The sequence below is a fragment of the Lepidochelys olivacea genome, assembly GCF_965140295.1.
Source record: "Lepidochelys olivacea isolate rLepOli2 genome assembly, chromosome: 7".
Taxonomy (NCBI): Eukaryota; Metazoa; Chordata; order Testudines; family Cheloniidae; genus Lepidochelys; species Lepidochelys olivacea.
This window is the reverse complement of record NC_140417.1, coordinates 21,075,029-21,097,819: the sequence shown is the minus strand read 5'-3', so window position 1 is coordinate 21,097,819 and position 22,791 is coordinate 21,075,029. Positions and strand designations below refer to the sequence as shown.

At 42.2% G+C, this 22,791-nt stretch overlaps 1 protein-coding gene across 3 annotated transcripts in view; it reads left to right on the top strand.

Annotated features, from left to right (window-relative positions):
* The first annotated feature begins 1,260 nt into the window (after positions 1–1,260).
* Positions 1,261–22,791, top strand: part of LOC311524425 (netrin-4-like) — a 66,241-nt gene continuing 44,710 nt past the window's right edge. For 2 of the 3 annotated variants that reach the window (XM_084635505.1, XM_084635507.1), the window contains exons 1-2: positions 1,986–2,506; positions 11,590–12,131. In XM_084635505.1, the coding sequence (XP_084491631.1) occupies positions 2,440–2,506; positions 11,590–12,131 (609 nt within the window). In that variant the 5' untranslated portion in view covers positions 1,986–2,439. Of the gene's footprint in view, positions 1,350–1,985; positions 2,507–11,589; positions 12,132–22,791 lie in introns of those variants that run through there. The other variant, XM_084635506.1, reaches the window with a different exon arrangement.

Here is a 22,791-nt window from a genome sequence, read left to right as displayed (position 1 = left end):
CCTCCAGGGCATCTGGCACTGGCCACTGTTGGAAGACAGGATACTGGGCTCGATGGACCTTTGGTCTGACCCAGTATGGCCATTCTTATGTTCTTATCTTAAACACTGATAACAGTGCATTGTGAAGAAAGGCTTTCCATTAATGTTATATGGAGCTTGATCCTGTGAGGTGTTGCACATCCTCTGCTACCACTGAACCCTGCTGGTCTGAGTACAAGGACAGTATTCACATGGTTTATAATAGGTGACTAATTATGCAACATTCTAGCAGTTTTAAAAGAAGGGGGGAAAATACACAAAAATATACGAATAACCTTCTCTCCCCCCTCCCCAGTTACTCCCTTCCCTAGGTTTCCCACTGTAACAAAGATTCTTTATTTCTGATTTTAAGATCTGATCCTGCAAACACTCAGGCAGGTGAGTTGCCTTTCTCCTGTTTAGATTCCCATTGGGCCTGCTTCTGTCTCAGGAGTGCAGTTTAACTCAGGAATAACTCCCCAAAAGCCCAGGGAGTGACACTGGCATAAGGTAGGTTTAAGAAAGACAAGAGTCAGGCCCACACTAGTCACCTGAAAAAAAGTCAGACAGGGCTGTGTTTTCAGGATTGGGCCCTCAAGCAATGAGTTCTGTGCTCTGAACAACTTGCACCCTCTGCCAGCCCCCATGAAGACAAACGAGTCCTAAAGCTGGGACCAGGCACTGCTTGTGTGGCTCTGCTGTCTGCTTGCAAGCTCAGGGCTATAGACTGTATGTTCTTTGGGGCAGGGACTGTCTCATTTTGTGCCTTGTACAAAGCAGGGCTCACACACCTAACACATCTTGCCTGGCAGGTTGGCCTAGCGGATCAGTTGCAATTGGTTTTGAAATCCCCTCCTACCCTCTGAGCTCATTGCTCCCTCCTTGCTTTGGATGCTATTTCCTCCCCGCTCTCTCTGTCTGGTTAGTAACCTGCAGCAGGCAGGTGTCGTTTGCCCGGCTGCCTGATAGAGGGCGCTGCAGAGGCGACAGCTGAGCAGCTGGTGGGAGGAGCCCCCGGGCTCACATGCTGGGTATTTAATTTAAAGGCACAGGAGCAAAGTTGGGGCGCGCCTGAGTTGAAAGTGACAAGCCTGCTCTAACCTCTCCCCCCCCGCACCCCCCCAGCCTGGCTCCTGGAGGAGGCAGAGACGGCTGGCAAACAAATAAGACATGCATCTGAAGCAAGGATCGGCCACAAGCCCAGCCGAGGGTGTGTGGAAACGACACCCCCCCCCAACCCGCCGCCTCTAAAAAACGTATAAAGAACAGGAAGAAGATCACATGTTATAATAATCCCCTTTGCAGCCAGACAGGACCGGAGGGCAGAGCTGGTCAGTTAGGACGGAGAGATGTGCTAGCTGCTGAAGGGAGGCAGAGAGAAAACTTGAAGATTACTAAATAGCACTACGAGGGGGCGAAACCCCTGTCCAGATAGGAAAAGGGAGGCTTTCTCGCCCCCTTTTTTCTGCAAGGCATATGGGAGGGAGGAATAGTTCCTCCAATCCCCTCCTCTCACACCCGAACCCCCAGCTCCCCTTAACCAAATGCTCCCCCTAAAACCCCTCCCCACCAAGAACCTAATCTGTCATAATTTCCAGGAACAAATCAAGTCCCAGGAGGCAGAGAAGAACAGTAAAAGGGGGCAATCGATTCTGTGTGCATTGACACCAGCGGTGACTTCATTATTACCCTTTGACGACCAGTCTGTGAAGCTAGCCCCTTGGTGGAGAAGTGAGAGCAGGGACAGAGAGAGAGAGAGAGAGGAGTAATTGTCCGATCATCTCTCAGAAAGAAAAGCAAACTTGGTTCTTCCTATGACCCTCTGCCTCAGGGAGCAAAAGGGAAGAGCGCACTGTCTAGGACAAAATTCACAACAAAGCAAGGGTGCATAGCCCCTAATTGCACCCCCATTAGCAGCGGGGGGGGGGGGCGTAGGGAGGGGATAAGGGGGGCGGGGGACCCAAGAAGCAAGGACCGCAAATGAAAGTGAAAGATTAAAAGAGCAAGTAAAATAACTGCATATTATCAGATCTGACCGGAGACCTGAGCTTTGCTTTGCTTCCTCAGTGATGGTTTGTCTCAGGGTTGTGTCAGAGATGTGAATTTCACCTACTTTCTGGATGCAAAGGGGTAACATCTATCCATTCATTTATTTATTTGGAAGCAATGTGGGTCACGCATATAGAAGCCATCTGAGACCTGGAAAGCTGTCTGGATTTTAAATAAAACAAGAAGAATGAGACACCAGCCAGGACCCCTGCCCTGAGAGGAAGGTGAAGAAAGAAAGAAAGAAAGAAAGAAAGAAAGAAAGAAAGAAAGAAAGAAAGAAAGAAAGAAAGAAAGAACATGCAGACACCAAACCTGTAGATTTATGAAATTCTTTTTGCTCCACTAAGGACAGATATTTTCCCCCTTACAGACATGCAGCATAAAGGCATCATGCTGATTGTGTTCTTGGAATACATTGTTTCTGGTCACGGTGAGGCAGGTAAGCAAAAATCAGTCAGTATTGTCAGCCATGGGACAGTTAAACCTAACTTTAAAAAAAATAAAAAGAGCAGGGGATGGAAGAAGGGAAAGTAGATATTTAAAGTCTCTTAGTAAGGTTCTTTCTTTCTTTCTTTCTTTCTTTCTTTCTTTCTTTCTTTCTTTCTTTCTTTCTTTCTTTCTTTCTTCAAGGAATCTGGGCCAACCAATATACATATTTTTCTTTCCTCCTATATACCCCATTCTCCTTTCCTATGAATTAAAATAGGATGTGCAATTTATCAGCTCATTTTATTACAAGAAAATCACATATTGTCTTTATAGAAAGAAAGAAAGAAAGAAAGAAAGAAAGAAAGAAAGAAAGAAAGAAAGAAAGAAAGAAAGAAAGAAAGAAAGAAAAAGAAAGAATTCAGTGGATGGGTGGGGAAGAATTGAGATATTCCAATAATTTATTTTGATAGGGGATACTATCTTCTTAGATAGGACAAGAGTCAGACGCCAGTTTCTTTGGATGGCACTGCTGAAAAGATCTGAACTATGTTACGGTTAGTTTTATTACAAAAATAATTAAAAGACAGAGCCATTCTATCTAGGAAATATTATTGGTACTGTATAAGGTAGACCATTCACTCAAGTTTCTTCTTACTTTGATCAGGATTTGATGGGCAAGTTTAAATTAAAATGGTTAATGTTTGAAAGTCAGTAGGACTAGGACCAATGCATAGCAGCTGGACATTTTTCATATTTGATTAAACTGCACTGGTATTTACATAGGATTCTAAAAATATCTCGATTATGATAAAGAATGGCTCCCCTGAGGGCATGGAAACTGGACATTGGAGTGGAAGAACAGCTTTGCCTGCCATGGTTTAATACATCTTTAAGGTTGAAAGAATAATAAAAAACAGGTTGAATTATGATGAACTAAGGTGATCAGATCAGAAAAATATGAAAACAGTATTGATAAAACAGGAGAGGAGCCAGTGGGTTGGTTCATGTGTCTTTTTCATCAGGGAATTGACTTAGGATCTCTCTTTCTCTCTTTAGAGAAGGCTACAGACTGCTTTAAATTTCACTTGCGTGTCCAGAGTATTGCGCTGATAACATCATTTTCCACACAGTGTCTTGAAGAATAATTACATTTTCTGCTTTCTGCCTCTCTCTGTTAAAATCAGATGCAGACAAGATTGCTTCAGCACAGGTTATTCCTCGACTAGACTATATTTTATGACATGATTAGACATTAGATTTCCATAACTGCAAATTTTTTTTAAGGTAAAAAGAACTGAAACCACAGTAACCAGAGAAATATTCTCCTACATCATACAGAGGTTTATCTTCAATCAGATCAGAGTCTGGCTATCCCAGCATTATAGGGAAAGGTTATAGGGAAGTGCATAGAATCTCCCATCATGTATTTACACCTCCTGCCCCTTAGTCTCTCATCCGAGGCAACAGCTAGTTTCCCTGCTTGAGACTATCCCAGCAGCACACAAGTGGGGATGTGTACAGAAATGTCATTTGTCGACCTATTGGTACTATCTGGGGAACACATAGTTAAAAACGAATTTAGGGGAAAATCTATCGTAAAGGCAGCTGAAATTTGCCTTGGGTAAGATTTGCAGAGCCAGAGTGAATTTTTAATGAGCCGCAGCATGAAGCAGATTGCTCAGAAGGTCTGGAATGGTTTGTTTTTTTCTGTATTGTCTTACAGACACACAGAGCATAAGGGTGTGGGACCTAGCGGTTAAAGACAAAACAGGTCTAGTGCTGCTCTGAAGGTTGAAGATTGGGCAATCTAGCTGAAGAGTCATGACATTTTAAAGGACTCGCATGCTGTTTATTCAGATAGTTGGCCAAAATACTGTACAATAAACTCCCCTCCCTGCCTTGGGAGTTGGTCCTTCCTGGCCAGAATTGAAGCACCCTGATGGAGGATGGTATGTATGTCGGATGCATGCCCTCTGCCAGTGCATGGTCCCTTAGACCATTAAAGGTAACATAGTAAGGGTGAAATTGAGGGTGTCAGCAATTTTGAAACTCATGCTCTCTCTTGCCTTAGTTCAGTTAGACTCAGGGCCTTATTCCCTTTGCCATTGCCGAGCTCTGAAAAGTGTCCTGAGTGGGGGGTCAGCTTGAAAGGCTGACAGCAGTTCACGCTCTTACGATCTGATCTGCCAGCATTCTGCCCTCCCTCCAGAGAGTGGGCGGTTCTTCATGGCTGCGTTCCTAATGGCAGCTCTCCAAAAGGGGGTGTGGGTTGGCCAAAAATGGCCATTTGTAGCACAAAGCTTAAAATCAGATGTATGTTCTTTTTGAAACAAAATTGACCTTGGATAATTACCTGTCAGACTTTCACTAAGTAATGCCAAGTAGCACAGATTTTTGCTTATTCTGCTTTTGCCAATGGGCACTAGTGGGCTAACTTAGCAGAGTGGCTTGGCTTCCTTGGGATCTGTGAGTCCCCAACACCTCTGAAAATCACGCCAGCCGTGTTCAATATAATTGAGACTGTAGGAGGGATTTAGACAAGCAGAATGGAATTGGTCGAGCTGGGATTTGGCCAGGACATTGGGTCTAAGACTCTTATACTCTGTCATATTCTATGTGATCTTTTACCTCCTGCTGGTGTGCCACAACCCTCATGTGGAATGGGACTACCCATAGGAGTGGAGATAGTCTAGTCACCACGGCTCATACAATCTTTGGCCTCTTAGGTAGCAAAGGGGGACTGTTAGTGCCAGTTGTGAGAGAGGTTTTTGTGATGTGAATATCTAGCCACTGTTAAATGGACTGAGATCCACCGAACTCATTTCACAGGGGCCATTGACCAGCCAACAAATGCTAAAATGTTTTGGTTGCTATCAAAGGGAAGCTAAAGAGTCTATAGCTCATTACTAAACCCTAGAGACATCAGTCTCCCGACCACAGCTGTTTCAGCTGTTAAGAAGACAGGTAAACAGAGTAAAACAAGTGAAATCTGCACACACACACACACACACACACACCCAGTGTGAAACTGGCTTATCATAAACGCAGCTGTAGTGAATCCACCAATACTAGAGATAGGCTAGGGACAACCCCAGATTTTTAGGGTGTCCAAAATATGGATCAGAACTTTGTGATTTGAACAACTGAAGACATTTAAAACACTGTTTCGTGGTCCTCTATGTTGACAAGAAATAAAGGACCTGATCCAAATCCCACTGGAGTCAATGGGCATCTTTTTATTCCCTGCAATGGGCTTTAGATCAGCCCCCAAATGAGTGGCCTGGTGCCATTTCTTCTGTTTAGGCCTCTAGAGAGGGTGAAAAATGCACTTTTTAATATTTAATATGGCTTCAGTTAACATTTGTCAGGCTCTGATGGCTAATGGGGATTTGAAGTTAGCCACTGCTGCCTGAACAGTTGTCCAGTACGTCCTTTCAGCCATGTGAGCCATCTCCAATTGAATGGCTCAATAATCATCAGAGACTGTCATTTGCCAGCCGCCCTCCACAAAGCTGCTGCCTCACTGCACAGCATTTAGGGAAGCAACAAATAAATAAATAAATACACGGCCTCGTTTATTGGGCCAAGCCATCCAGCGCAGGAGCCAGAGTTAATCAGCCTCAGTAATAGGCAGCACCCATGCGCTGGTCTGATGGTTTAGCCTCTTATAAATTATTCAGTGAGCCCCTCCTGGCATTCGGGGGAGGTTGCTGGCTTCCTGGCTGCTGTTTCCCTTCTTCAGCAGTGCCCTCGCCGTTCTGACTCCACATTTCAGGTCATAGCCATGAAACAATTGAGTGATCTGTTATCAGGAGGCCGAGCAAGCTCCTGCAGATTGATTTCTTTAAATGCAAGGCTCCCAATCGACTGCAGAACGTTTCCCCTCTCTCTCCTTCCCTCAAACACCCCTTCGCTAATTTGCAGTTTGTGCTCTCCTTTTTCCTAATGACACAGCAGTTCAGACAGGAACTGTATATTGCTGTTGCTGCATTAGCAGGCAAAACAGATAAACTTCTATGTCATTGCTGATCAGAAGGGCAACTGCATTCTTTCTCACTTTCCATGTGTCATTAAATACAGTTAGAACATTCAGTAGCAGACTGATAGCCCACCAACAGGAACTAAAAGAAACAGCAGTTTCCTGTCCTTACTTTCACCCATTCTTGGCTCCATGATTTCTTCCATGCTGTTTCTAATACTTAGAATTCCCGCATTCCCTTTCCTTGGGTACCAAATGATTTGTGTCTTCCTTCAAATCTTTGCTGCTGTATACTCTGTGAAGGCTTTCCATGATGATTCACCAAAGAGAGACAGTTGTCCACACAACTTTATAGACTGACCTTCCTCTAGCCATATGGTATATTACATGTCTCAATGGCATTTTTAACTCAAGGCCTGATCCTGAGAAGCACTAAAGGCTCTTAACTCTAGTTATGGCCAATACAAACTGAAGGCTTTCAGCATGAAGTAGGTAGGACCAGTCCAATGTCAGCTCTTTGGAACCAGAGACAATGTCTTCTGCTCTGGTTTGTACAGCACTGACCACATTGAGGTGATAATATCTGATCCATTTTAAACACAGAAACTTAATACAGGAACAACCGTATTTTCCATTTCTACAATGCCTTTCACCCAAGGGTCTCAGAGCTCATTAATGAAACCTCACAAGACAGAGACCAGACATTAACAAGCTAGGCTAGGTAAAATAAGGAAATTCAGATACCAAAATGCCATGAAAAGATATCCTCAGAGCACTGCAGTCTGAGAGCCTTAAAATTCTACCTCATCTGCCAGAAGCGAGGTGTTTTTTTAAAAAAAGAACTCAGTGTTATTCAATGGAACTCACCCTGCAGAGCAGATGGAATTGTAAGGCTTCAGGACTGCAGCAACAAGGCCGAAACCAGGAAGCGCTAGACATCTTGTCCAGGTGTCTGACCTCAGAAGATCTCTAAGCCCTTTCCCAGAAAAAGAGAAGTTCACATAAACTACAGACAAACTTTCAGATTAAGCTTCTGAACCTTCTGACGTTCTCCCATAACCATGCAATGCGTAGATGCAGTTCAAAGTGACAACTGATAACCTGAGAGCAAATATATCAAAACTGTGGCAGGCCAGTCAGAGCAGTTGTTGGCCAACCAAGGACTCTACTCACCAATGGGGTTATACTGTACTAATGGGGAAAAAAGTGTGCGTTGCAAACCTCAAAATGTATACAAAATTGTGGTCTGCGCAAAGTAAGCCAATTAAAATAAAAATTATGGTGGAAACCTAATATTGCAGGATCCTCAATTTCCGCAATATCGCAAATTAAGTAGGACCTTACTTACAGGATGAGTCAGTGCAGCTGAGTTGCTGCGGCATGCCTGAATGATGAGTCCCTGCTGGCTCTGTTCGAGGGGTGAGTCATGGGACCAATTGAGGTTCCGGGGGTGTGCCCCGGGTGAGTCATGGGAACTGAGAGAGCAGCTCTGGTCTGGCTGCGGGCCTGATTCACAGGCAGTGCTCTGGCCAGTAATCCTTGGCCACAGGAACTTGTAAGCTGTATTCAGGGAGTAACAAGCAGAGCCTGAGCCAGAGACCCCCAGCCAAGTAGCACTAGGCAGAGCTAGTCACCCAGTCAGGAGCTAGCAGCCTGGCTGAAGCATCTCCAGCTGATGGCAGGAAGTAGCCAGATCACCATCCTAACACAGGGCAAGCAGCAGCCAGCACCAGGGGTTAGCAACCCAACCACAGTACTATACCCAATTTGGGACAAGGAGCAGAGAGGGCCAGAGCCTGAGGGCACCACCAGTGTTATCTGGACACCAACCCAGCGAGATACCATAGCCAGTCAGGATTGTAGTCCTAATGTTCTTAAAACTCATCCCATGCTGGAGCCTTCTCGTGGTTAAGTTTTGATCATCCGGATATTTGCTGTCATTCATGTAAATAAAATAATTCATAAAGTATGTAACTTAGGTTACATCATTTGCAAAAAAACCTCCAGATTTCTGGACCTCCAACCTTAAAAGACACGACATCTAAAAATAAAAACTGATACCAAAATGAAATGGGCCATGATCACTCTCTCTGTTCTGCGAAGAGAGGCAAGTGCAGGGCAGGGCATAAAGGACAGATTACAAGGGGAATGTACTGTGTAGAAACCCTAGATACAGAGATATTGATAAATCAATACAAGTCTTCCCCTTAAGTCTCTCTTGATTTGGGGTGTTCAACAGGAAAATGTTCATTTCCCTTAGTCTGCAATATTGTGCTGTGGTAGAAAATCCATCAGGAGAGCTAGGCAAAATGTTTTGGATGAATAGGTTATTCACTGGAAAATGCAGTTTTGACTGAGAAAAAAGAAAATAAAATTAGAAAAGTCAAAATGATTTGTTTCAACATTTTAAAAACAAAACCTTTTGACTTTTTGTTGTGAAACGGTGTTTTATTTAGAAATTTAGCTAGATTTAGTTACCCCTTCCCCTCCCCCCCAAAAAAGGATTTAAAAAATCTGGAAATGAAACATTTTGTTTGCTCTGAAACATTTTTTTCAGTCTTTCATTTCAGCAAGAAAAACTGAAATATTTCTAGCTCTACCTATCAGCACGTACTGACTTGTACTTAGCTGGACTATTGGCCTCATTCGGCATCACACAGAACTGCTACTTAGGTTCACAAAAGATGAGATGCAACCAGAAAAGGGGTCGGAACAAAATGGTTATTGAGCCCATATTGCACAGTACACTTGGCTCAGACACTAAGCGAGGTTAGTGTGTTCATCAGGGTAAACTGAATGTCTTGAAATCGCTGCAAAGGCTGACCAGTACTACGGATTTTGAAGAATTCATGATATTAAGGGAAAATCTTGGGAAAAAGATCTGCATTTTGGACTCCAAGAGATTATGGTTTGTGCCTGATTTCTGGTTCTCATTACAATACACTTACAGTATTAGTCTGTAGAACTATTATTATCAGCAGGCCTTGGAGCTCCATTGATACACATATTTTTTAAAATCTTCTTAATTTTTCAGTTAATTTACTGCGTCTTTAAGATGCCAGATTGATAGTTTGGTCCCTCCGACTCCTACATTTTAGCCTGTGGTACACAAATACGGGACAAAGGTGCAAAGAGCAAGATCATTACAGGCCCTTGCTCAACAATGCAGTGTTGGAGGCATGTGCAAGAAGGCTCCAACAATCAGGGCTCCAGCAGGCTTGAGGGACTGCTTGTTCCTGTTTCTCCGCCCTGCAAGGAGAAGGTTGCTGGGGCACGGCTGGCCTTTGGCTCTGCCCCCTCTTTGCACTAGTCTGCATAGTACGGCCAGCACTTTGTGGGGGGCATGGAAACGTATTACACATGTTCACAAGGCAGCCCCAAAGACATAGGTGCTAGAACTGGGGGTGCGCAGACTTGAAGTGCTTTCCATTCTATACAGAGTTTACAGTTTGGGTCAATGGCTCTCAGCACCCCCACTATAAAAATTGTTCCAGCGCCCCTGCCTAAAGACTTTGCACCTGCCTGTACGTCTGAGACACAATCTGTGTCCAGAGCTTCTCTTAGACCAGTAGAGATCCTCACCACTCACTCCTGAGATCTGCAGCATAAATGCCACCATCTACCTCAAAATGAAGGACAGAAGAGAAACAAGGAACATGAGCTGGGCTCATTTTTTTCTCCATAAATTGGACTTTATGGTTCAATGCTTATGATTTCCATATTTTTATTGGGCTAAATCCTCACGTCTTTTCCCAGGCCTAACTTGACTTTAAAGGGTATTTTGCCTGAGTAAGGACAGAAGAAAAACCGAATAGGGATTTCAGGATTTGGCCCATAATTTGCTAAATCTTGAATGAACAGTTGATCTTTGAACTTCTCCTAGACTACTAAGCATTTAAGGCCATTCCAAGTTTCTCTGAAATGGTTATTTCCTGTAGGATTTGTACAGAGTCCTAGGGTTTGACTTGTGACCCCCTCTCAGATTAGATTTATGACCTTGTAAGGTCAGACTTTAACTCCTTCTGGACCGTTAAGAAATGAAGAATGTGTCGTATGTCACTAAAAAGATGATTCTCCTTAGACTGATAATAAGGTCTTGGGAGAGACCTATAACTTCAATGTCACAAGGTATTAATGATTTCCATATAGGAACTAGAGAGATGAACAAATGTAAATATTAGGTTTTTTTAGTTTTTTTTTAAATTTTCTTAGTTTCTAAAGAAATAAGTATATAAATAGTAGAACTTTTGTAAAGAAAAAAAATAATGTATAATCAGTAGAACTTGGTTTCTAAACATTTTGTCCAGCATTTGCAAACCTGGTTGCCTGAACTTCATCACTTGACAATATATTTAGGTACTTAAATGAGGGAACTGATACTTCAGAGCTGCTAAAACCCCACAGTTCCAGGTGATGTTAATGCTCAACACATCTGAAAATCAGGCCACTTAGGTGGAGCCGAAATATGGATGTAGGTACCTAACCTTAGGCACCCATATGTGAAAATATTGGCCTTAATTTTGGGGGCAGGAACCATCTTTCTGTTATATGTTTGTACAAAGCCCAGCACAATGGGGCTTCAATCCCTGATTGGAGCCTGTAGGCACTTTTGCAAAACGAATAATATAGAATACATGGAGTATACCTGTTCTGTAGGTGCATAGCTTCACTAGGGTACAATAAAAGTGAGATAACACAAAAGTGAGATAATATTAAAGAGATATATAGATGTGTAATACTGGACAAGACTCATTTTCAGAAGAGATCAAGGCCAGATTTTTAAGTGCTCAGTGTTGACAATTGGGGCCAGGTTTTCAGAAGAGTTCAGTTCCCAGTTAGGCACCTAAAATAAGGCTAGATTCACCCAGAAACTAACACTGTGACAAGTAGGTCAAATTTTCTGAAGAGACCAGCACCCACCACGCGGAGTTCTTTCAAAAAATCTGTCCTCAGTTGTAGTGCTGAATGTTCTGACAATTCTTTAGTGGTATAGATGAACAAGTGTCTCCATGATGGTTTAGACTGTCAGAAGTTTGTATCTCTTTCCCTATATTTAATAATGAGAGCGGCCTGAGAAATTCTGTTTAGTTTTGTTTCTTACTACTGTATTTCAGATCCAGTAAAGCTACGAACCTTCCGCTGTGATGGCCACTCCTGCAATCCTCCTGTAGGGAATCTAGCAACAGGCAGGACTCCAGTCTCTCTTACCACATGTGGGCAGAACAGCACAGAACTTTACTGCTTCTACCCAGACCAGAACCTCCTTCATTGGGCCTCCCAAGGCTGTGGGCAGCCCCGATGCACTAAATGCAATGCCAATCAGCCTGATAACTCCCACCTTCCCTCTGATATGACAGATAATTTCTTCCTAAACCCTGGCTCCTGGTGGCAGTCTGCACAAGGGGTACACAGGGAAGAAATCAGGCTGGACTTGGAAACAGCATTCTACCTGACTCATGTCATAGTAGTGTTCAAGTCACCTCGCCCAGCTGCTATGGTATTGGAGAGGTCTCAGGACAATGGACAGACCTGGAGGCCCTACAGATATTTTTCTGTCAACTGTACAGCAACGTTTGGGCTTCAAGATGATCTTATTGAAGAGGGCTCTCTGTGCACTTCCAGGTATTCAGATGCGGTGCCTTGCACGCGAGGTGAGGTAAGTGATAACTGACATTTGGACCATATTTAGAGGGTCAGTTAAAAACTGGCTAAAATTCAGGGACTACGTGTTGAAAGGGACACTGTCCAAATCAGTAAATAAAGGTAGGCAAAACATTTAGGTTTTACATTAAGAAAATAAAAGAAGAGGAGAAGGGAAAACAAAGAGGAAGTTTCAGTAAAAGAAAGGGAATACAAATGCTTTCATGGGTTTTTTTAGGTCAGTCAAATCGCCTTTAATGTAAACAGTCACTTTCAGTGTTGCCACATACAATATTTTGCTAATGCCTGAGGATTAGGAAGTGAAACTGTTTAAAAACAGGAAGTGAAACTATCCCGCCTAGTTTCATTGTCCAAGTTGAGTGAAGTTAGGGGAAAAATGGGAATCTAGCATAAATATTGAACAGTAAATTAGATTTGTAAAACTCGTTCTGTGTTAATCCTCTAAGGTGCCATTAGATAGAAAAGGAGATTATTTTAAAGAAATATATATTTATACTGATAAAGTCTCTTTAAAGAGGAGTTATTAATTATTTACTAATAAAATAGCTACTTCATGTACAGGTATAGCACTTTTTGTCCATAGATCTCAAAGCACTTCAGGTGGCAAGGCGGGTAAGTATCATTATTCACATTTTACAGATGAGGAGCTAAGGCACAGAGAAGAGAAGTGACTTTCCTAAGATCACACAGCAGGTTGATGAGATAGCCGTGCTTAGAATCTAAGTCTCTTGACTCCAACCAAGTCCAATGCCTTCTCCATTAGACTCTATTGCCTCTCTTATGTTATGTGAACAAATCAGAAGAAAAAGAGAACAGTTATACAAGAATGGCCAGACATCTCCTAGGTTCACTTGGCTATAATCAGAGATATTCATATTTGAATAAGTGCCTCCGAGAGCCTTACAACTACATCTTCTCCAAGATCCTTTAATGAGGTCACAGTCCTATTTATGGCATCACAATACGTAGTCACAGAAGTGATCATGCTGTCACGGGTTTGGCATTGGGACTTCACTGCAAAATAAGCGAGGATGTGCGAGGTGATGCCCTGGTTTGCTTAAAATGAAATTATAGGAATTCCAGTGGTGCTTATAACTTCACAACAGCCTGAAGGGTTAAGGAATTATTATCCTTATTTTCAGGCTGGGAAGCTGACGCATAGAGGGGTGAAGAGTGAAATTCACCCCTGTGCATTGGCAGCATATGACCTATGCATATGGATGGTGCATGTATTGGAAATGTGTGGCAGTTGATCTGACTCCCAGACCATCCTGTTGTTTGAGTTGTAGCTCTTCTAATTAGTGAATATGATTTTTTTAAAACATGAAATAAGGAGAGTGGAGTTGCATTTAAGACAACTGTACTTGTATGTTTTCCGTTTCGTTATTTCTTTTGCACCCATCAAAATACTCTCTGAACACCTAATACCATTTTGCATTGTTATAGCACCTTCTGATCAAGGCTCTTAGTACTTTATAAAATCTAATGCATCACACCTCAGAACACACATAAATGGCATTATTGCCATTTTACAGATGGAGAAACTGAGGCGTGGAAAGGTGAAGTGATTTGCCCATGGTCGCACAGGAGGCTTCTTGTAAAGTTAGGAGTAGAATCCAGGTGTCTTGAGTCACAGGCCTTAATCACAAACAATACTTCCTTCCCCTGCCTCTGTAACAAAAGCCCCTGTCTCTGTAACACTTTGGTTTGTGCTCACATTTTTATTTAACCTTGGAGAATATCATTAAGGCCACGTGTTGCTGCTAAATTAAATCGGAGACGTGAAGGGCAGAAAATCAAACAGTAAAAGCTTCATCCAACACAAGCCTCTGCAATGACAAATCTCAGTTGGTGTAGCAAAAAAGGTTCCATGTATCATCTAGCCAATATATATATGTGCTGGAAATGTAGATTATTATTATTAATAATATATTTACATTGACCTTACAACCTTGAAGATCCCAAATAGTTCTACAAGCTGATGAATGAACTAAAAAACAGACAGGGTCACTTCACCCACTATTGAAGTCCAGCCACCTCTGCAATGAAATGTTGCAGGTGTAGAGCAGCACAGAGCAACACGATCCAACATCCTCCCAGAGAACGAGAAGAGGATTACTGATGTGCAGCATTGCAATTCATAATCTTTCATTTATATAGCACCCATAATCCCAAAGGATCCTGAAGTTATGGACAGACTTTATGAGGACCACTTAATTCACCATCATCACTGCAATGTGGGTATGTCTGGGGTACAAAGGCATTACCCATTCTGAGCCAGCACCATGACACACCAGACTTTTTATTCGAATGAAACAGATGGAGGGAGGAAAGGAGGTGGAATGTAGTTACCAAAAGTGAAAGTTGATCAGAACCATTGAGCTAACAGACTTACTCTCACAAAAAGTGCCATGGGATTTTTAACCACATGTGGTCAGTTTTTACATCTTAGTCGAAAGACGTCACCTATATCTGCACAGTGCCCCTGGGACACTGATTCAATACTAAAAAGAACAGGAGTACTTGTGGCACCATAGAGACTAACAAATTTATTTGAGCATAAGCGTTCGTTGTTAGTCTCTAAGGTGCCACAAGTACTCCTTTTCTTTTTGCGGATACAGACTAACACGGCTGCTACTCTGAAACCTGATTCAATACTGACTCAGAAGGAAGAGTGCCACCTAAGGAATCCCCAATGATATTTCCTGCAGCATTTCTGTTTTCTTTGGAGTTCCCACATCCAGTTGCTGAAGAGCCTTCCCCAGGAAAAGGGGTGTAGGGCATGAGAGCTGGTGAACTCATAGCACAAGCTGGTAACTTCTGAGAAATTATCTAACTTGTTCCCAACTGAAGTCACCAATTAATGTTAAGATGATTAAGATGCTAGTGTTACCCCTTTTGACCTGAGCTGATAGCCAATATTCAAGGTCTTGCAGGTTGTTTTTGTTAGGAGGAGAAATTGATAATAGTGTCAGGGATTTCTTTGATGCAAACCTGCTTATTTACAAAGAATGTAAACAAAGTTCTGTTTCCCTGAACACAGTAAGAATCAAACAAGAGGAGACTATTTCCTTGCTCATTATTCCAAGCCTCTTTTTCCAGCCAGCACTGTACCCCAAAAGCTCTCTTTTACCTTTTTCTTGATCACATTGCAAATTCTTCTCTAGCTATACTTGGCTTTCTGCTGCCTTCTCTGTCTATGTCTGTGATGTTTCTGGCTCCATCTGCTCACATATAAACACAGGCCTCCACCAAAGCAGTATTCTGCCATCTGTGTTTGCATTCAACCCCCAGTGAAACCTCTCCATCCACATAGCTCTGCTCCTGACCAGCCTTGCATGTGGCATGTGTTTTGGGCAGTGGCTCCTATTGGCTTCAGCTATTTTACTCCAAAAGGAGCTTAGTTGCTTCTTACATTTAGCCTGAATGAAAGATGGCTGTTATGCCCACCAGCTTCACCCAAACCCCAGCATAAAACTATGGAATAACATTTTTTAGAAGATTTGTTCACCTCCAGTAAAACATCTGTCTACAGTAATGCTTCTGTGTGGCATTATGCATCAGTAGATGGAACTTTTTACTACTTGTCTATATGTCTACATTTCTAATGCACCACTCACTATTGTATGTAGGTACCAACACTAATATTATCGTTAGGGTCAGACAGTTTAAATGAAGATGTGGCCAAGGCAAAAGGTTAAATTAATTCAACACTGCAGTCAGACTTTGGTGTGCTCAGAAGCCTGGGAGTTCAGATCCCATCTGGTGGAGATAAGGATGGGGATGCTTGAACCTGCATATTGACAGCACGTGCATTCAAGGATGTGGGACATCAGGAGCGCATTTTTAAATAAACTAGAGCATCCGGAAATGAAAACAAATGTTCTTCTCTGTAGAAGAATATGTTTGTGTAAAAGGAAAACATTAACATGCAGGGTCTGTATCACAGTGTCCCACTTACAGCCTCAGGAGCTGATGATCAGAAATAAGACCTTACGCAATTGGGTCTGAAGAGTATAAGTGAGTTTTAAATCAAAGGCCCATCCATTTATGTGTGTGTCTGTGTGACAGATGACACCAATGAAGTGTGATATAATAAGCTCATTACTGGAATTCACTCGGGGGGAGAGGAATTGTGTATGCCTGAATAAGGTAACTGGTTCCTAGGCAACATGTGAAATGTGCCTTGGTTGGAAGACCTGTACACTCTTCATTGTCTAAACCATTGTGACCCCTTTGGGTATGGAAGTACCCCGTGCTGCCTTTTTGTCAAAGATGTCACTTTTAAGCTAACAGATTTTTAATTATTCCTATTTTAAAAAACACAGTGAGGGTCAAATTCAGACCTGGTGTAAGGGGGTGCAGCTCTCTGCTTCACAAGCACCAATTTGTTCAAACATGGGGCAGAGCCATCACCATGGAGGCCCCGGGTCTCTGTTCCCTCTCTAACTGCCATGGAGCAACACTGCTAGAAACTCTCTGGGTAGCTGCTAGCCCAGAGAAGGCTCTTCATCACACTGGGGGAACCTTCTCAAAAGTCAGTGCTCCTTCATAGGGACCAATGCGGGGGACAGGGTTATGTGTGCATAGCATACCTGGACATACAGATCCCTGACCCACAGAGGGTCCTGTTCTGAGTCCAGAAAGAGGAGGACAGTGCTGCAAAGGGGTGGGAAGAGGGATATCCATGCACAATATTTGCTCAGTCCTTTCTCAGGCAAAACTCTTATTGACTACAATGATAATTTTTCCTGATTAGGGACAGAGAGGTCAGGGCTGCAAGATTTAGACCCATTGCTTATTCCTCCCACTTGACACCATAATCTACTTGTGGCATCACAACGATTAGAGAACTGACAATGTTAAGGCCTCCGCAAAGGGATAAGCAGCAGGACCAGGTGATCTCTTAAGCAGGGCCAGCCTTAGGGAATATGGCACCCTGGGCGAACTTGCATTTTGGTGCCCCTTTAAGCAGGGGAAACTATTTTCAGGCAAATGCCCTTAAATTAAAGATGGAAGAGCCCTCTCTTTACCTGCAATATGTGGATACGTTAATAATTTACAAGGTTTTCAATGAGGCATCAGCAGCTATTTAAGGGTCTGATTCAACAAAGCATTGAAGTCAATGACAAATGGGATTGCTCATCTTTCTGCAAGATCAAGCCCCCTAATAGCGGAGGTGCAAGGGACAGAGTTGAATGCTCTAGTGAAATGTCCAGGAGATCTGCAGCAGGCATAGCAAACAGAGCTCAGTGTGATCCATGGGTTCTTCCAACTTCCAGCTGGAAAGGATTCGATGAGGGATTAGTCACTCTTGAAGGCAAGTGCCCGAATGTTATGACTAGGGCTGTCTGTTCAGCGTTTAGTTTAACTTGAGCTGTAGAGGAGAGAAAATGCAGAGGCATATTGGCGGGAAGTAGTTAACACCAGCAGAATAAACAAGTGGATAACACTGCCAGGCCTCACTTCTCTGGAGGACAAGCTTAAGGAGACAGAGCGGATTGTGTCTGAAGGTGACTTGAACCTAGAAGAAACAAATGGGGCTGAGAGAGGACAGGTCTGGGGGCCTGCCTCCCTGTTATATGAACTGCAGAGAGCCAGGGGCAACCCGTTCTGACCAGGTTTATAATGAGCCATGTCAGGGATATTTGTTTGGCACCTTGAAAACCAGCCAGAAAAACACACTGTTTTTCTAGCATTATTTCTGCGAGTCCTGACATGCCGGGCAGCAGATACCAAATAGATTTCTCATCCTCACGCTGTTATGTAAAAGCTTGGAGAAGCTCCCATTTCTTTTTTCAAGTCTCAATTGAGAAAAATCTCTTTGTATGAGAAGTTATTAGCCTGGTGGATAATTTACATGGTTTTTGTTTTTAACTCCATGCAGAAGATAATTTATTAATTGCTCTGTGGTTTTCTATATATTACTATGATCACCAAGACAGTGGCAGCTTAGATTTCTGTTAGATCTCTGTTCTGCAGGTTGGTTCTTTGGAAATCTTTCAGACAAGCTTTGCATAGGAAAGGTAGAGAAGAAATGGCATTGGTGATGGGCAGTGGTGCATTTCCCATCAGAATCCAGCCTAGGTCATCCATTCAGGGAGTTGATTGGCATTTCAGTATTGTCCATCTCTAACCTTCATAGAATCATAGAAGATTAGGGTTGGAAGAGACCTCAGGAGGTCATCTAGTCCAACCTCCTGCTCAAAGCAGGACCAACCCCAACTAAATCATCTCAACCAGGGCTTTGTTAAGCCAGGCCTTAAAAACCTCTAAGGATGGAGATTTCACCACCTCCCTTGGTAACCCATTCCAGTGCTTCACGACCCTCCTAGTGAAATAGTTTTTCCTTCATCACACAGGATCCTTTCCCATTGTCTTCTGACCTCTAAGCAATGAATCATTCCTCTAAGACTATGCATTACTCTACCACCAACAAGCAACAGCAACCATCAGCAGCAGAAAGCTGCTCTGACATACTGTTTGGATTGCCCTGCATAGGTATGATCCTTAGACTCCTGGCAAATTGCTATTGTGGCCCAAAATTTGGATACTCCTTCCGTAGTGCTTTATAATTCTTACCAAATGGAATGTAACACTTTGTAGAATGGGAATAGTAGCTTGTGGTACTCAAAAATATTCTTGTGAGGTGAATTTAGGAGAAATGTTTTGGATATTCTGAATCCAAAATGGAGCCACCATACTGATGACAAGGGTAGATGTTGAATGGAAGATTTGCTCACTGAGATAGCCCAAAGCAAATGCAAGTTGAAGAGGTATCAGCCCCCTCACTGTGTTGGAAAGCATAGAATTAATCCAAGGTGTCACTTTGTAGCTGGGTTTAACTGGATCATAGGTGCAAAACAAAAATTAAATGCATAGATATTTCTTTAATAAACTGCCATATTCTGTTTTTTAATTGCTCCATAGTTTTACTGTCCATAGTGGGAGGATGGAAATGCCGTAGATTTGGAGCCAACCTGTTCTGCGAATCAATGAGACACTCAAATAGCTAAAAAGAAAACTGGGATTTCTTTGTGTTTCTAATGATGTGTTTTTCTGATGATGTTCTGAAACAGGACAAAGATCACTCTTGCATTGCAGGATGGAATAAAACAGGACAAAGATTACTCTTGCATTGCAGGATGGAATAATGCATTTAGCACTGTAGTTCCATTAAACTGGTCATATAACATCTGTTAAAGGGTAGGAAAATTTGAGAGGTGAAAATGCTTACTACACCCTTAAGAACTAAATCAACTTGCAAGCAACCTACTACTGAAGAACATTTTGAATTGATGGAAGTTTTTATTATGGCTTCTTTCTGATGGGCATGCTTTGAGTGCAGGGACATTATTGTCCTCATTAAGCCAACGTGATCAGCATATCTTAGTGATGATTTGCAATATTCATTTTTTGTTCTGCACAAGGATCTTCTTTTGTAGGAGGGCATGCATAGGAACTTCCCTGCATGCGTGACTCATATTCCTTGACCTGAGGCTATGAGGGGAGCTTTTGTTGTGTCCACATCTTTTCTGACTACTGCAGGCTGGGAGATCATGTTAAAAAAACAGAATTAGCGGCCTCAAGAGTGGAGAAGCAAAACGTGGATTCAGTGAATGGCAAGAAATCAAGAATCTGAGACATTGTCTCTTGCATGAAGATGACCCTCTTGACTGGAGATAAAATATCATCCACTATGATGCTGTGCTAGCTGGTGAACAGAAAAACACATCCCCTAAAGATGGCTGTCTTGATTAGTTTTGAACTGGATTCTGCTAACTTCCTGGCTATTAGGATGGTCAGGGCAGACCAGGATAATTAGGGTGACCAGACAGCAAGTGTGAAAAATCGGGACGGGGATGGGGGAGTAATAAGCATCTATATAAGACAAAGCCCCAAATATCAGGACTGTCCCTATAAAATTAGGACATCTGGTCACCCTAAGGATAATCTCCATCTTTATGAATCATGGCTGAATGACTGATGAAAATTAGAAGTGTGAGCGGGAGGGGGAACTAAGGTGACGAATGGGCACTCGATAGCAGATCTGCACTTAAGCACGAAAATCCTTACTAAGCTTTCAGCTACAATTTCAGTTTCTGGTAATAAGGGTAACTCAAGACTTACGATCTATTTCCATAAGATGTTGAGAGCCTCTAAGGAGATGCTGAGAGCCCGCAACTCCAATCAAATTCAGTGGAAAATGGGAGTTGCTCAGCGTTTATCAGGGTGGGATCTGTAATGAAAATTGAGAAGACTCTGTCCTTTATTTATGCATAGACAACTCTCACTAAACCTACACACTAATGTTGGGGAAAGGTACTCAAAATTTTAGGGCAAAAAGCGTGGTAGCAGAAAGACTCAGATACCACAGTGATGGATTTAAATAGAATAGAATATCCTTATGATGAATGTCACATACTGGGAAGCCATCTTTGAATCAAGAGTTGGCATCAGAATAATAGGAACGACACAATTGTTTATTACATTCTCCTGACCTTTTTCCAGGAACGTAGTCGGGATGCCAAACTTGCAACTGACCCAGGGAAAGCTAATAAACAAATCAATTTTTCCATAAGGTAAACAAAATGTAAAAGTCAAATGTCTATTTGTATGCCAAGAATCTGCCTCGTACAATTCAGAATGCACAACCCAGCCCTGTAAACTAATGATAAGGCCAGATCTCAGAGCATCAGATAATTGATTGAGAGCTTTCAGTGTAGACTATCTCTTTCCATGGCCCATGGCATTATAAGTTTATTAAGCCGTAGATCCACTTCTAATCTAGTGATCTTTCAAACCACCAGCACAGACATTATTTAGATGGCCACCTTTTAAAAAATATTGATAATAGTTAAAATTAATATTTTTCACTTTATCTTCCATCTGGGAATCTCAAAGCACTTTACATACATTAATGAATCAATCCCCTCACCTCCTGTAAAGGAGGTAAGTGTTCTTATCCCCATTTTACCAATGGACAAACTGAGGCACGCAGTGATTGAGGTCACTGATGTCACTGGGAAAGTTCCCATGGATTTAAACAGGAGCAGGCTCTAAGTGACTTGCCTAAGGCCATGCAGGATGTCTATGGCAGGGCTTTGAATAAAACCCAAAAGTCTGAGGAGATCTCTTTAGCCACAAGAACACCTTGCCTCTTTTTTTGTACTTCCTCATACAATATAAAATGAGTAACTAATTGAAATGACTTTAGTGTCTTCCTAAGTCACAAAAAAAATCTATATACAGCACATAAGTGATATATACAATCATTGGATATATTTGGCTTCTAACTAGGGCTTCATTCGTTCCGATGGAATGAAAACAAACAAATAACATTTTATCATCTCTTTTTTTAGCAAAAACATTTTTAGTAGACGGTTGTATTTATTAATGAATTATTCCTGGAAACATATATCAGATGGGATGTCAGATCCCACCTGATAAATACCAGTATTTTAAATTATGCCTACTGGCCTTCACCGTAACATATATAAAAAACAATTGATCAACTAATGACAAAACAATAATAAAATGTAAGCAGGGTCAGAAAAAATAATAATAGCCAACAAAGAAACAGTAACTACACAATCATTCGTGTCTAGCAGATTTTATCTTCAGTGTTTCAAAGACCAGGGTTCTCCTCCAGGGAGTGTGATGGATTGAAGAATCTGAAACTCAGACTCTGTGTACACCAGAGAAATTTGCACTGGTGTTGCTAAATGGAATCAAACGCTAAAGGTGTGCTCCACCAGTGCAAAATGGGGCATGCATTCAGGTGACTCACTCCAGACACCTGTGCAAACCCTTAATGACTCACTGCACTTGTAATAAACAAGATTTGCTCTTCTTTGACATACTGCAGAGTAAGTCACACCAGTTCAAACTCCACTTTGCATCAGTGCAACATGTCTACGTTAGCTACTCCGGTGCAAATTTCCCTAGTGTGGACAGACCTTCAGTTTCTGTGATTCTTGTAATAGTCAAGGCTAGCAAGGAGCCAGTGATTGCTGAGCCCAGGAAGAACATATACATGAGTTCACTTTTGTTATGTCACTGGAATTAGGTTTTAATGTTGTAAAAATCTTTCTTTGGGAGAGACTGGGATAAACAACTCTAATCTCACCACTGAACTTATTCTAAAAAGCAGAAGTACATCATGAATAAATCAGGTAAGCAATTTCTTGTGTCTCAAATGGAACGGAATATTGCTGTTCCATAAATGGAGGCCATGATCCCTATGGGACTTCCAGAGCTATTAACATCTCTGCTGATGGGTAGATACTCAGAGCTCTAAGAGGATTTGGAAATGTCAAAGCAACTCCCCTGAAGAGATGCAAAGCCTGAAATGAAAATATTTGCAAAACAATCAATTCACAAGGAGCCCGAGTATTTTCTGAGCTGGCAGGTTAAGAAAGGAAATGCAAAACACCTTCATGACAGCAGGCAGAGCAGTAGTGAGAGCTTAGCACCCTGTAGCCGTTCTTTCAGCCTAAAGAACTCATTGCTACATAGGATACCTATTAATATCTGGAGAGGATGGGCAATTAACTGGATACCCAAATCACTAATCACTACCTGAAAAATGTGGCTTACACTAATATATACGAGATTTCTAATATTATACTAGACAGGGCCAAATGTATTGCTAG